This window comes from Acinonyx jubatus, chromosome E1, assembly GCF_027475565.1.
Source record: "Acinonyx jubatus isolate Ajub_Pintada_27869175 chromosome E1, VMU_Ajub_asm_v1.0, whole genome shotgun sequence".
NCBI lineage: Eukaryota > Metazoa > Chordata > Mammalia > Carnivora > Felidae > Acinonyx > Acinonyx jubatus.
In genome coordinates this window covers 20203280-20216019 of record NC_069397.1, presented here as the reverse complement: position 1 = coordinate 20216019, position 12740 = coordinate 20203280, and the positions used below count along the sequence as shown (strand labels likewise).

The 12740-nt window shown below is 42.1% G+C and overlaps 1 protein-coding gene across 4 annotated transcripts in view; it reads left to right on the top strand.

Annotated features, from left to right (window-relative positions):
- The window catches only part of MYO1D (myosin ID), a 363813-nt gene that overhangs the window by 115298 nt on the left and 235775 nt on the right, over positions 1-12740 (top strand). For all 4 annotated transcript variants that reach the window (XM_053211546.1, XM_027034402.2, XM_015083443.3 and 1 more), the window contains exons 8-12: positions 122-325; positions 3904-4049; positions 4127-4241; positions 8501-8671; positions 12395-12465. In XM_053211546.1, the coding sequence (XP_053067521.1) occupies positions 122-325; positions 3904-4049; positions 4127-4241; positions 8501-8671; positions 12395-12465 (707 nt within the window). The remainder of the gene's footprint in view (positions 1-121; positions 326-3903; positions 4050-4126; positions 4242-8500; positions 8672-12394; positions 12466-12740) is intronic.

Sequence of the window (12740 nt, the reverse complement as noted above, 5' to 3'; positions counted from 1 at the left end):
AATCTGTGCTACAAACAAGGTCACGTTGAATTTTATCTTAAGTTGGCAAATAGATCCCGGACGTAATGTTTCAGAATCTGGCTGGAAATGGTGCGTCTTGTTTTCCTTCACCCTGCTTTAGGGAAATTTAAAATTCGTGGTGGACGGTGACACGCCTCTCATTGACAATGGCAAGGTTGTCTCTATCATAGCAGAATTGCTCTCCACCAAGACGGACATGGTTGAGAAAGCCCTTCTCTACCGGACGGTGGCCACAGGTCGCGACATCATCGACAAGCAGCACACGGAGCAAGAAGCTAGCTATGGAAGGGACGCCTTTGCCAAGGTGGGATTTTAACTGACACTCTCGCGGGCCTGGTGTCGACAGACCTTTACCAAGGCTGCAGCAGTGGCTTCTTTGTTACCTTCTTGGTCTCCTGTCCACCCACCCCTCTCGCTACTTCTGTGAGGATGTATCCAGACGTTCCTAAAAAGTGGGTTAAGGCTTTTAGAAACCATGATGTTTGGGGCCATCACAGTCTCCATAAAACCCCCTGACTGCGAGCGTCATTCTCAGGACACATTCTGAGGAAAGTGCAGCTCACTGACTGGGAAGCTAACGATGGGCCCTCTCCTCGTCCTGCATTTTGCTTTGCTCTGCCAGTGTTTGATGAAGACCACCTCAGGTTCCCCGATGGAGTTCTCATCCCTTGTCTTTAATGTCTGTGTGGTGATGGCACCATGATTTATTAGCCATCCTCCCCCTAAGTCATTCACCTTGTTTCCTTTTTCTGCCACGACAGATAATGCCGCCAGATCCGTGTGTGTGTATCCCTCCACACCAGCACTTTTATTTCTGTTGGACAAACTCCCAGGAGGGAGCTCACCAGAGCTCGGGACACACTGACTTTAAACTTTAAATTTACTGAGTTTATGGGTGGACGGTAATACTTGATTATTACTTTAATTTTCGTTGCTAGTGTATCTGAGCGTCTTGCCATATTTTTTTGTAAGGTATTTAAATCCATTCTGAGAATTTCCTGGTAATGTCCTTTGTACGTTTTTCTTCAAGGCCGCTCTCATTTTATTGCCAGTTTGTAAGAGCTTGTAACTTTAACTCTTTATCTGTTATCTGCATGGCACATGTTTTGTGTCCCCAAGTTTACATTTCCTTGTTTTCTTGGTCTTTTTGCTGGTTGGTTAGGTTGCCTCATATTCTGTTTTTACCTGTAGAAGTCTCAGGCTTGGTTTTTAGTCTCAAGAGGAATTTGGATTTATCCGAGTGCAGTGGAGAGTGGGAGATTCTAAGCAGAGGCAGTGACAGCAAGTCTGCGTGTTTAAAACGGTGGCTCTGGCTTGAGCATGGTGAATCTTATGGGGGCTGGGGGTGGCAGTGAGGAGACCGTTACGGAGATAGTTCAGCATCCAGGAGAGAGACCATGGCAGGTAGTGTAGAAATGGGGAAAAGAGGATGATTTGAGACAGACTGTATTTGGGGTGTGAAATCCACAGCCCCTGTTTGTCTGGGGAATGATAAAATTAAGGGTTATTCCTAATGTAGTCTGGCTTCAGCCTACGTCTCCTGCTTCCTTCCACACCATACTCCAGCCTCCTTTCTTCATTCCAGTGCTCAGGAATTGCAGCTTGTCGTTATCCCTTTCGCCTTCCAGCTGTAGGGCCTCGGCACATGCTGTTGCCTCTGCTTGGATTGCTTTTCTCTCCCCCTCTTTCCCAGCCAACTCTTACTCATCCTTCTGGTCTCAGCCCACTTTCTCAGAGAAGCTTTCCCTGGCCTCCGAACTCTGAACAGGTTAAATTATCCTCAGATCCCACTCAACTCACCTTGAGAGAGAGAGAGAGAGAGAGAGAGAGAGAAATTCTTTCCTTCATTCCACTCCCTATGCTCCTTGGAGATTGAGACTGTGTTTATGTTTGTTTAGTACTGTGTCTCCAACAACCTGTGTATAGTAAGTACTCAGCAAATATCTGTTGAATGGATGAATGACTAAATTCCTAAATTTCTGGTGTCATTTGTTCTTGGTTAGAAGTAGAGTATGAACAGTTGTCGGAGATGGGAAGATCAGGAGCCTAGCGGTACGTGTGTCTGTGACGGCCGCGAGACCTCTAGGCATGTTGTCAGGTATGCTGGCAAGCACAGGAGTCTGGCGCTTGGAGGAGAGATCTGCGTTGGGGGAATATTACTATTACATATTGCTATTATTATGTTCCTACTGTGTAATATCTAAGGAGATGACTCAGGAGGTGTTAAGAGAGTGAAGAGGACTGAGGCCAGTTAAGGGAGACCCTATCAGAGGTCACCAAGAAGGAGCAGCCAGTGAAATGAGAGTAAAATTAAGGTAGTGACATATCACGAATCCCAGAGAGGAGAGTGTTTCCAGAAAAGGGTGGGAAACCAGGTGGAGTGAGACTGAGCGTCTAAGATGTCCATATAGAAGCACAAGAAAGTGCCTACACTGAGGTGCTTGGGGTCCTTGATGAACCATTTCAGGGGAGCGGTGGGAGGTAAGCAGAGCCTAGAGTGGATCAAAGAGCAAAGGGGAGGTGAAAACTGGAGGCAGTTTGTGTAGATGAGTGCAGGTGGAGACAGTGTAGCTGGAGGGAGCTGTTGACGATGAGTGTGCTAAAGATGTGGCACCGCAGAGCGTGTTTGTATCAGCACGTGTGTGTGTGTGAGTGTGTGGTGCGTCTGTCCACGGGTGTCTTTGTGTGAGTGTCCTTGGGTATTGGATATGTGTTTCATTCTTAAGGACTTCAAACTATGGTCTTTGGTCCAGATCTTTACGTAGCATTATAAATCAGTGTTTATATTTTTAGAATCCATAGGGCTCTACTGGGACATAGATATTAACTCATTGGTTCCCCGTGTTTTTGTTTGTTTTTTTTTAATTTTAGAGAGCGAGCACACACGAGTAGGGGAGAAAGGTAGAGGGAGAGAGAGATTCTTAAGCAGACTCCATTCTCAGTGTGGATTCCAACACAGGGCTCGATCCCACGACCCTGGGATCATGATCTGAGCCAAAGTCAAGAGTTGGACGCTCAACCAGCTAAGCTGCCCAGGCACCCTGGTTCCCCACTTTTTAATACTTGATGAAACTCACAATAAAGCAATGAAACAAATTCTGTAAGGGAGGCAGCCAATGACTGATATAGCCGGGCACAGAGATGCACCTGGGAATGGTTTTGGGACGCCATAATGACTGATAATAATCTTTAAAAAACCCAAACCATTTACTTGAGTGTTGCATACATCATGTCGTTTTTCTTATTTGGAAAAAGTTTGTTTTAATGTTTTATTTATTTTTGAGAGAGATAGAAAGACAGAGTGCGAGCAGGGAAAGAGCAGAGGGAGAGGGAGACACAGAATCCAAAGCCGGCTCCAGGCTCTGTCTGAGCTGTCAGCACAGAGCCCGATGCGGGGTTCCAACCCATGAACCAAAATAGCATGACCTGAGCCAATGTCGGACACTTACCCAACTGAGCCAGGTCAGTGCCCCTTCATCATGTAGTTTTTTTTTTTTTAATTTTTTTTAATCTTTATTTATTTTTGAGAGGGAGACAGAATGTGAGCAGGGGGGGAGCAGAGAGAGAGGGAGACACAGGATCCGAAGCAGCTCCAGGCCCTGAGCTGTCAGCACAGAGCCCGACGTGGGGCTCGAACCCACAAACCATGAGATCATGACCTGAGCCGAAGTCGGACGCTCAACCGACTGCGCCACCCAGGTGCCCCCATCATGTAGTTTTTAAACAGGTAATGTGCATTTCTAATTTTTCTGCTTAGAGTAACAACAGCTACATTGAATGGTAAGGAGAAGGTGGATGGTAATGTAAAACTTACCGCAAATCTAAACAGAAGACTCAGTCCCATGTGGGGACTGAGAATTAATGATGTCGTTTTCCTCACAGGCAATATACGAACGCCTTTTCTGTTGGATTGTTACTCGCATCAATGACATTATTGAGGTTAAGAACTATGACACCACAGTCCATGGGAAGAACACGGTCATCGGTGTCTTGGACATCTATGGCTTTGAAATCTTTGACAACAACAGGTAAACTGGACAAGGTACTTAAAACTCTGTTGTTTATTTTCTAATTCTTTGAACCTCATGGATTCCTCTTCCTACAGCTTTGAGCAGTTCTGCATCAATTACTGCAACGAGAAGCTGCAGCAGCTCTTTATCCAGCTGGTTCTGAAGCAAGAGCAGGAGGAGTACCAGCGGGAGGGGATCCCCTGGAAGCATGTGAGTGGGCTTCTCCGGGAAGCACCTTCATGTGCTTCATGTGTCAGCGACAATGTCAGATCTTACCATTTTAGGAGTTTTGTTTTAATCTTCTCGAGTATGTGCAACACGTAAACATTAGCTTCCCTTTTGGGGATATGTGATTACAAGTCACGTTCAGGGTTGATAGGTGCGACTTCTCTAAGCTGCTGGCCTGCCTTGTTGGTGCCCAGAAATGCTGAGTTACCACCTTTGCACTTTCTAGCTGATGCCACATGGGTTTTCTGGTTTGTATCTGTCTAGGAGAGTTTAGTGTCATTTAGAAGTTACTCGGAGCAGTGACTTTTGCCTTAAATTGGCTGGACTTTGCTTCCAAATTTAGTTTGTCTTCTTTCCTTCCCCTTTCTCCTCTTATTTCTACTCTGTAATCTAAATGGCATTGTTATCTCCAGTTAATATGGTTTATATTCTCTGAAATCCATGCATGGAAACACCTGCATTCACATTTATTTCCATTGGCTTGCCTTCGTGTCACACCTTGTTATCACCCCATGGCCCTTTGTGAACGTCGACAGTTGTTACAGTCAAACAGTTGCAGTGAGGTAGTACCAGCGAGCGGGATTGCCCCAGGACACAGGCCCCAGACGTCACAGCCAAAGAGCATGACTTACTTGGCTCTCTTGTTGCTTACCATTAGACCCCCTGCTTAAGACAGGATGAAACCTACTAAACTTTTCCTTTAAATTTGTATTTTTAAACAGTCTTGAGAACAGACTTGAAAAAAAATGCAAAAACTTTTGAGTTTCCACACGTCTCTATGTTTATAAAACTGTGTTTGTCCTCTTGCCAAATAGAACAGTGTTTTTTAAGTATCCATGTAATAGTAAAAAGCTATTTGAGGTGTTGTATGTAAATTACTTTTATATTTCTTCCCACCTTCCTACTTTCTGTCTCCTCCAATTCAGAAAGGGAGACAGTGGTATAATGAATAGCTGTCCTGCCTCAAATTTCATATTCACCTTCCATCATGTGTTAAACATCAGAATACCATAAGAAAATTTTGTTCAAGTATGTTAGTGTAATTTTACCAATTTACAAATGAACCAAAAGGTGTATTATTACTTTATAATAGGATCACCTACAATTTTGATTTACACCGTGAACTCTCGTAGCACATTGGAGATGGAATTCAATTAAGTTTAGATGCAGCTTTCTTTGAACGGATCTGGTGTACAATTTAATACACAGTATAACTGAAGCTTAGATTTTTATAGCAAATTTAATCATGAAACTTATGATTCAGATGTGATTCAGAGATACTGGCCAAAAATACCCTTTAATAATTGGGGTATCCAATTCCACAGGCATAGCTGATAAGGAGAAAAGTCAGCAGTTCTAGTAGGCTATTCCAAACATCTGAAAAAGGAGCAGAAGCCCCAAAAATGCAAAAATCCTTAGTAAAATAAACCAGGAAATAAATGTCCTAGAGGGGGAAAAAAGCTAGATCCAAGGTAATTGTTACTGTACTAACTACATGCCAGGTCTCCCCAAATTAAAATCTCTATTCTGGGTAATTATTTCCTTTTAAAACTCAATTTCTGAACATAGTGATTGATTTTGTTTAATGTTTTTTTTATTATGGAAGATTTCAAATACACATAAGAGCAGAGATCATAATATAATAAACTCCATGGACCCGTCACCCACCATAACAGTTACAGTGGGTTGCCAGTCTTGGGTCGATCTGTACCCACCCACACACCCCCAGATTATTTTGAAGCAGATCTCAGACATCATATTATTTCATCTGTAAATATTCCAGTGTGCTTCTTTGAAAGATAAAGCCTTTTACATTGTATGGCATTTTACAAATACCATAACCATGATACCATTATCAAAGTAAAAAAAAATGTAATGGTCATTCCTTATTATCCTCAAATATCCACGCAGTGTTCACATTTCCTCAGTTGTTTTACAGGTTTGTTTTTACAGTTTGAATCTGGATCCAGGTAAGGTTCTTACACTGTGGTCAGTTGGTAGGACTCTCGCATACGTATAGATTTCCTGCTCCATCTCTTGTTTCCCTGCAATCTTCCAACAAAGAGAACGAGTCGTTTGTTCTGTGGACCTGCCCACAGTCTGGATCCTGCTCGTTGCATTCCCTTGGTGTCATCTGATATATGTCCCTGATCCGCGTATGTCCTTGGTTGTTAGATCTGGAGTCTTGTGTGGTCTCAGAATCAGTGTTTTTCTGCCAGTCTGTTTCAGAGGTGGTATATGTAGATTCCCATCAGAAGGTCTCTAATGCTTGACTCACTTTTACAGGCTTTTGGTGCTGTAGTTTATGTCATTTTTGGCTGTTGACAACTTGACTGTTAGGCACAAAGCTATTTGGGGTGGCAATGGGAGACCTCTGTGCCCCTGAGCTACTCGTCATATCTCTTCTTGCCCCCTGGAACCCCCAAGAAGCCTGCTGGTAATCAAGGTTGCTGGAAGAACCTGGTTTGGAAGCCACGACTTTAAGCACTGAAGTAACATTAAAGTTACAAACTAAAAGTTTCTGAACTTCTCAGCAAAGACTAATCGCTTTAGTTTTACAATTGGAACTTTAGAGGACTTAATTATTTTGTCCCTGGGACAGAAGACTTAGTCTTTAATTCCATACTCCCAAAGTCTAAGACTTCAGCTAATAATTAGTATAGAGTTACTGCTTTTTGAGAATAGTAAGGATATTTTTTCGAAAGATGGAAATAACTTTTTCTCTCTAATTAGGAAATGTAATACATGTCCACAGTAAAAGTAAATATTTAGGCCAAGGTTTCCCCACCTCTGCATCATTGACGTTTGGACCAGATGAGTCTTTGTTATGGGGCTGTCTTGTGCATCGTGACGCCTAATGGCCTCTTCCCATGGCACATGTGGTCATGACCACCAAAAATGTCCCCCAACAGTGCCACATGCCCCTGGGGGGGAAAGGTTATCCTCTTGAGACTCACTGATTTAGCAAACTAGCAAAAGTATAAAAAAGGAAGTAGAAGCCACCCAGTCTGCAGGCGTTCAGTCCATGGATACAGAAGAGAACTTGGAAGAGTAGGGGGAGAGCTGAAACCCACAGACAGATAACCGGCATGAGCGCCTGGAGCAGGAGTCTATATGAGACTGTAATAGTCCATTGTGAACGTATAGGTCTTATGGTAGGTGATGGAGAAGACACTCGAGTTTAGGTACCTCCTGAATGAGGGGGACACAGGAACACACAGGACTAAAAGTGTGATAGCAGACTTCCCACCTTCAAATGATGTACAGCTAGCCTGAGTTAGTCCGGCGTGAGTGTGGTGAGATTTGTGCTGTAGACCATCCAAATAAACAGATGTAGCAGAGGAATTTTGTGTAAACTCTGTGTATATTGAAGTTGCTGAAAGGCAGATGTTATTTGGAACTTCTTCTTTTTTTAATGTTTATTTATTTATTTTTGAGGTGGGGAGGGCAGAGAGCAAGGGAGAGAGAATTCCAAGCAGACTCCACACTGTCAGTGCAGAGCCGGACATGGGGCTCTGTCTCACGAACCGTGAGATCATGACCTGCACTGAAACCAAGAGTCAGACATTTAACCGACTGAGCTGCCCAGGTGCCCCTGAAAAGTTTATTCTTCTCTTTTGTGGAAACTTTCATCTCAGAATTAGATTTTTTTTTTGTATTTTTCCCAGAGAAATATCAAAACTCTGTTAGACCCATGAATGCTTTTTAACTTTGGGGAAGCTGGAGAAGATGCTCTTTTGAGTTTTAGTCATCTGGGGCCATACAACTAAAAATTTAGGTTGTGGTATGATACCTAAACCTCATGAAGTAACATATTGAATAACACTTTAAGGTTACTTGTCGGCCCTTAGTGGAGTGTGGCTCTTGTGGTTAATGGCACACAGATTGGGAGATTGAGAGTATGAAGGAGTAGGGTTAGGTATAGGATTCAAACAAAAGTTAGTGATGACAGAAATATCACCAACTTTATCCTTTTTGCCTTGAGCTATACTCAGGTAACACAAAGTGTTCATGACAGAGTCAACAAAGAAGTTAAAAACTAAACCTGTGGTAGAACACGTGCTCATTTTAGCATCAGACCTCGTTAATGCTACTCACATACGTAACACCAAGGAAGCTTGACCTAAACTCCTGAAACCAGTGGAGGCATCGGTGTTTTGCCTGGCCCGCTCTCTGTTCCCTCTGGACCTGCTTCTGTGCTGTGTCCTGCAGATTGATTACTTCCGTGCTGTGTCCTGCAGATTGATTACTTCAACAATCAGATCATCGTGGACCTTGTGGAGCAGCAGCACAAGGGGATCATTGCTATCCTAGATGACGCCTGCATGAATGTTGGCAAGGTCACCGATGAAATGTTCCTCGAAGCACTTAACAGCAAATTGGGCAAACATGGTCATTTTTCCAGCCGAAAGGTAGTGTGCTTCATGAGAACTTCCTCTACTTTTGATGTGTAGGGTTTTCCCCATTGCTGGACACAATTAAATGGTTTTAAATGTTGGGTTAAAAGAGGTCCACTCAACTAAGCAAGAAAGAGCATAAGCAATCATGAAGCAACTTACTACTGTAAGTAAATCCTGCCTGTCTGGTTTATGGGATGGCAAGACTGATAAAAATCATAATATCCAGGAGAGGGAGCTCCAGACTATTCAATTTGCTAGAAATAGGAAAAATGAACATGATTTTAGAAAGCATGATGTCATTTATAACCAATAGGTACAGAGGCCTTGTTCATGTGCTAGAATTTTGTTCCTGCGTCGGATAATTCTGGCACCAAAAACAGCTTTTGTCCTTGACTTTTTACTGTCATCAGTTATAAAACGTAGTATGTGTCCTCTGCCATAGTTCTTCAGGCTATGTGACTTTCTTGAAATGAGGGGAATTCTAGCTGTAATTCTCATTGTTACAAGGAATTCGTTCCCTTAAACGAATGGGTATCCTTTTAAACTCCCTATTTTTCACATTCTAAAAATGTCATTAAACAGATGACATTTCTGTAATGGGTGGTGGCGGTCGTGGTTATCAGACCTTTGTGCCGTGCCTCGCAGATACTATGTTTGTCCTGGGAGGGGCAGACCGTCATCCTGGTGGTCTGCTGACACTCTACCAATACAGGCGTGTCTAGCAGCCATAGACTAAAGTAGAAACAGGCTCCGTGCACCATCACTTCCATAAAGAAAGGAGCAAACATTTCTGCTCCTCCATATTTCCATGTAAATCTTTGACATACTGCCATTTTTCTTTTTTTGCACAAATCTATTTTCTGACTTTGTCCCCTTTGAAACTGTGTAATCAGAAGAGTAAGAATCCACAATTAACTGGATAAAAGCACAAATCATCAAGAAATAGATTACTGACTGATATTTATGTTAGGCCAGTTTATTTCTAAAAGATTCTCCTTGGTCTGTTACTGAGGACTGACTTGGATCCCTCCTACAAGTCGGTCGGCTGTCAGATACTACGGTCTGACCTTTGACATGAGGGTTCTGGTCAGAACATTTCCCACATTTGATACAAGGGCTTGCTGTTTCCAGGCGTAATCCTGGATGCTGGGGACAGAGCAGTGAGCCAAGTTAGAAGCAACCTACACTATTTAGAGTGATCCATTAAAAGATGGTATTATTATGTGGGCAGATGTCCTGTCTTGGAGAGCTGGGTTACCCACGTCCTTTATAATCCCAGCCCAGGTTTTGGAGACTCACCTACATCCTGCCTACCAGATGGTACCTAATCAGTGTTTGTAAAATTGAATTGAATTGGTCACGATTATACCAAATAGACCTTATGGAATATTCAGTTTAAAACTAAAACATGCAAGGCTCCACTTCATTTAAATAAATTAACTATGAGTCTCATATGAGAAGTGACCTCATTTTGATTCACCTTGGCCATTTATACACCTGAATTAAATTTGTCCACCAAATATTTTGAAACATAATCTCATTCTTAAAGTAGCAACTATACATAGTACGTTTAAGCAGTTGCCACCAATTTAATAAGAAATTGTGAAATGGTGATTTATCTGCAGAAATGGGAATTTTCTTTCTTTTTCCTCCTTTATTTTATTTTTTTAAAAAATGTTTTTTTTTTTTTTTGAGAGAAAGAGAGAGATGGGGGAGGGGCAGAGAGAGGGGGAGAGAGAGAATCTCAAGCAGACTCCACAGCTGTCAGCACAGAGCCTGACGTGGGGCTTGAACTCAGGTACTGTGAGATTATGACCTGAGCTGAAACCAAGAGTCTGAGGCTTGACCTACTGAGTCACCCAGGCACCCCTTTTTTTTCCTTTAAATGTGGAAACCGAGGTTTCTCTGACTCTCAAACCAGGTAGCTCCTTCCTCCAGGATTTGTCATCCCCCAGACATGTCTTGAGATATTGGGACCTTTAAAGTGTCCCAATTAATTTCTGGGCTTATTGCCCTAATGAGGGAAAGAAATGAAATAACCAAGCAGTCAGGATATTTTCATCACTATGAACCTTTCCTTTAAATAATGCTATACTGCTGTATGCTAAGCCAGGTATTAACATTTGCTATTGGTTACATGTTATCTTGAGTTATGGGCGTGTTAAATAAGTTTCTGCCTTGTATTTATTTATGGGGCTGAATTGTTTTTTAGATGTTAAAGTTATCATGGAGAGACAGATAAATGATCCAATAAACCATGAAATTACTATTTAAAGTATTGTGAGCGTACAAAGTTAAATGATAACATAACTTCTTTTCAGAAAGTAAAGAAAAATCTAAAATCTTGTGTGTTCAGATCGGTTGAGACTTTGCAGTATCCAAATGTAAGAATACTCAGCGTAGGCATCTCCTGGGTCCTTTTCCATGAGGAGTTTTATAAATAAAAGGGTTTTGTAAAATGGTTAATGAGAGACAGAAGGAAAGAGGAATTCAATTTTTTGGAGATCCCTCTGTATGTTATGTATGTTATGTAGGTCTCCATATCTCATTTCACCTTTAGGACAACTCTCTGATAGAAATAATTATTAAAGTTGAAATGAAATTAAAAATTTATAAAGTATTAAGTTTAAAAAGTTAAGTTAAAAACAGAACCAAGATTTGAACCTCGGAAATCTGACTCTCATTTCCTGGAATTATTCACTTGTCTAACTAATAAACTAATTATTCCTTTACTAGTCCAGTTATCAATATAGAAGCCACCATACTGAAACTTAAGTTTTTGTACGTAAGTGCACTCAGTGCTTTATGGATTCTTGGATGTCTGCTTTAGAACCTGTAGGATGTCAAGTGATCCTTCACAGGGCAGACAAAGAAGTCTGGGTGTTACTATAACAAGGAAAATTACAGAAAGCAATGGAGACCACCAGGCTATATAAAAACTGCCTGTCCGGAATGTATTCCTCTTCCATGAGAAGGAGCTGCAGGAGGCTGATCTTCTTTGAAATGATGGACCTGAACTTGAGTCCCAGCTTAGCAAAAGACAGGTTAGCCAGGCCGTTGTGTACGTGGAGAGCACAAACATTACATCTGGTCCCAAGAATCATCAGAGCTACCACTTACAAGCCATGTGACTTGGGCCTTAGTACGTAAAAGAGAGCTCATAATACTTAACTTACTTTATCAGTTGTGAGGACTGACTGAGACGTGCACTTAGCAGACAGCAAGCCTTCAGTGTGGTGCTCCTTGAGTGGAGTGTGGAAGATAAAGAGACTCCGGATAGGCTGGGCCGCACCCAGGCAGCAGCCAAGATTTTAGCACTTCTCTCCCAGGGATTTGGACTTCTTCCATTTTCCAGCTCTTCCCTCCCCTTGCCACTATCCTTCTCTGCATCCAGCTAATGGGAGGAGAAAAGGAAGTGCAGAAAGGATCACCCACTTCTTACCAGATTTGGCCTGACATAACCACACTTCCTTTCCACTCACCGTCCATTGTCCAGCACCTGGTCACTTGGCCATATCCAGCTGCAAGGGTGGCTGGGAAATGAAGTCCAGCTGTGTGGATTTCCGGTGTAAGCTCGAAGATTTTGCCATATAAGCCTCACGTGGTAGGGCATTATCTCATTCATAATGGTATCATGATTTGTGACACTATCATCATCTTATATGAAATTGGAGTATATTTTTAGGAAAGTGAAAATAGCCGTTTTCAAAATAATCTCCTTATTGATTTTCTTAGCTCTGCGCCTCAGACAAAATCCTGGAGTTTGATCGAGACTTTCGAATTCGACATTACGCAGGTGATGTTGTGTGAGTATCTTACTTTGGTACCTAATGCGATGACTGGCATGCAACTTCATTTTAGAAAATATAACCAGAGAAAATAAAAACTGTTTTCCTATTTATTTGCATTTTTCCACCATTTCATAGGCCAGTATATTTTCATCTCCTCACTTAAAAAAAAGGGCATAGCTTCATTCATTCCTTGTTTTTCAACCATTTCTTGAACCCACACTATGGCAGCCATGCACATAGTGTGGCCACTGTGGCATAGATGCCACTCACATTAGCTGATGGATAAATAA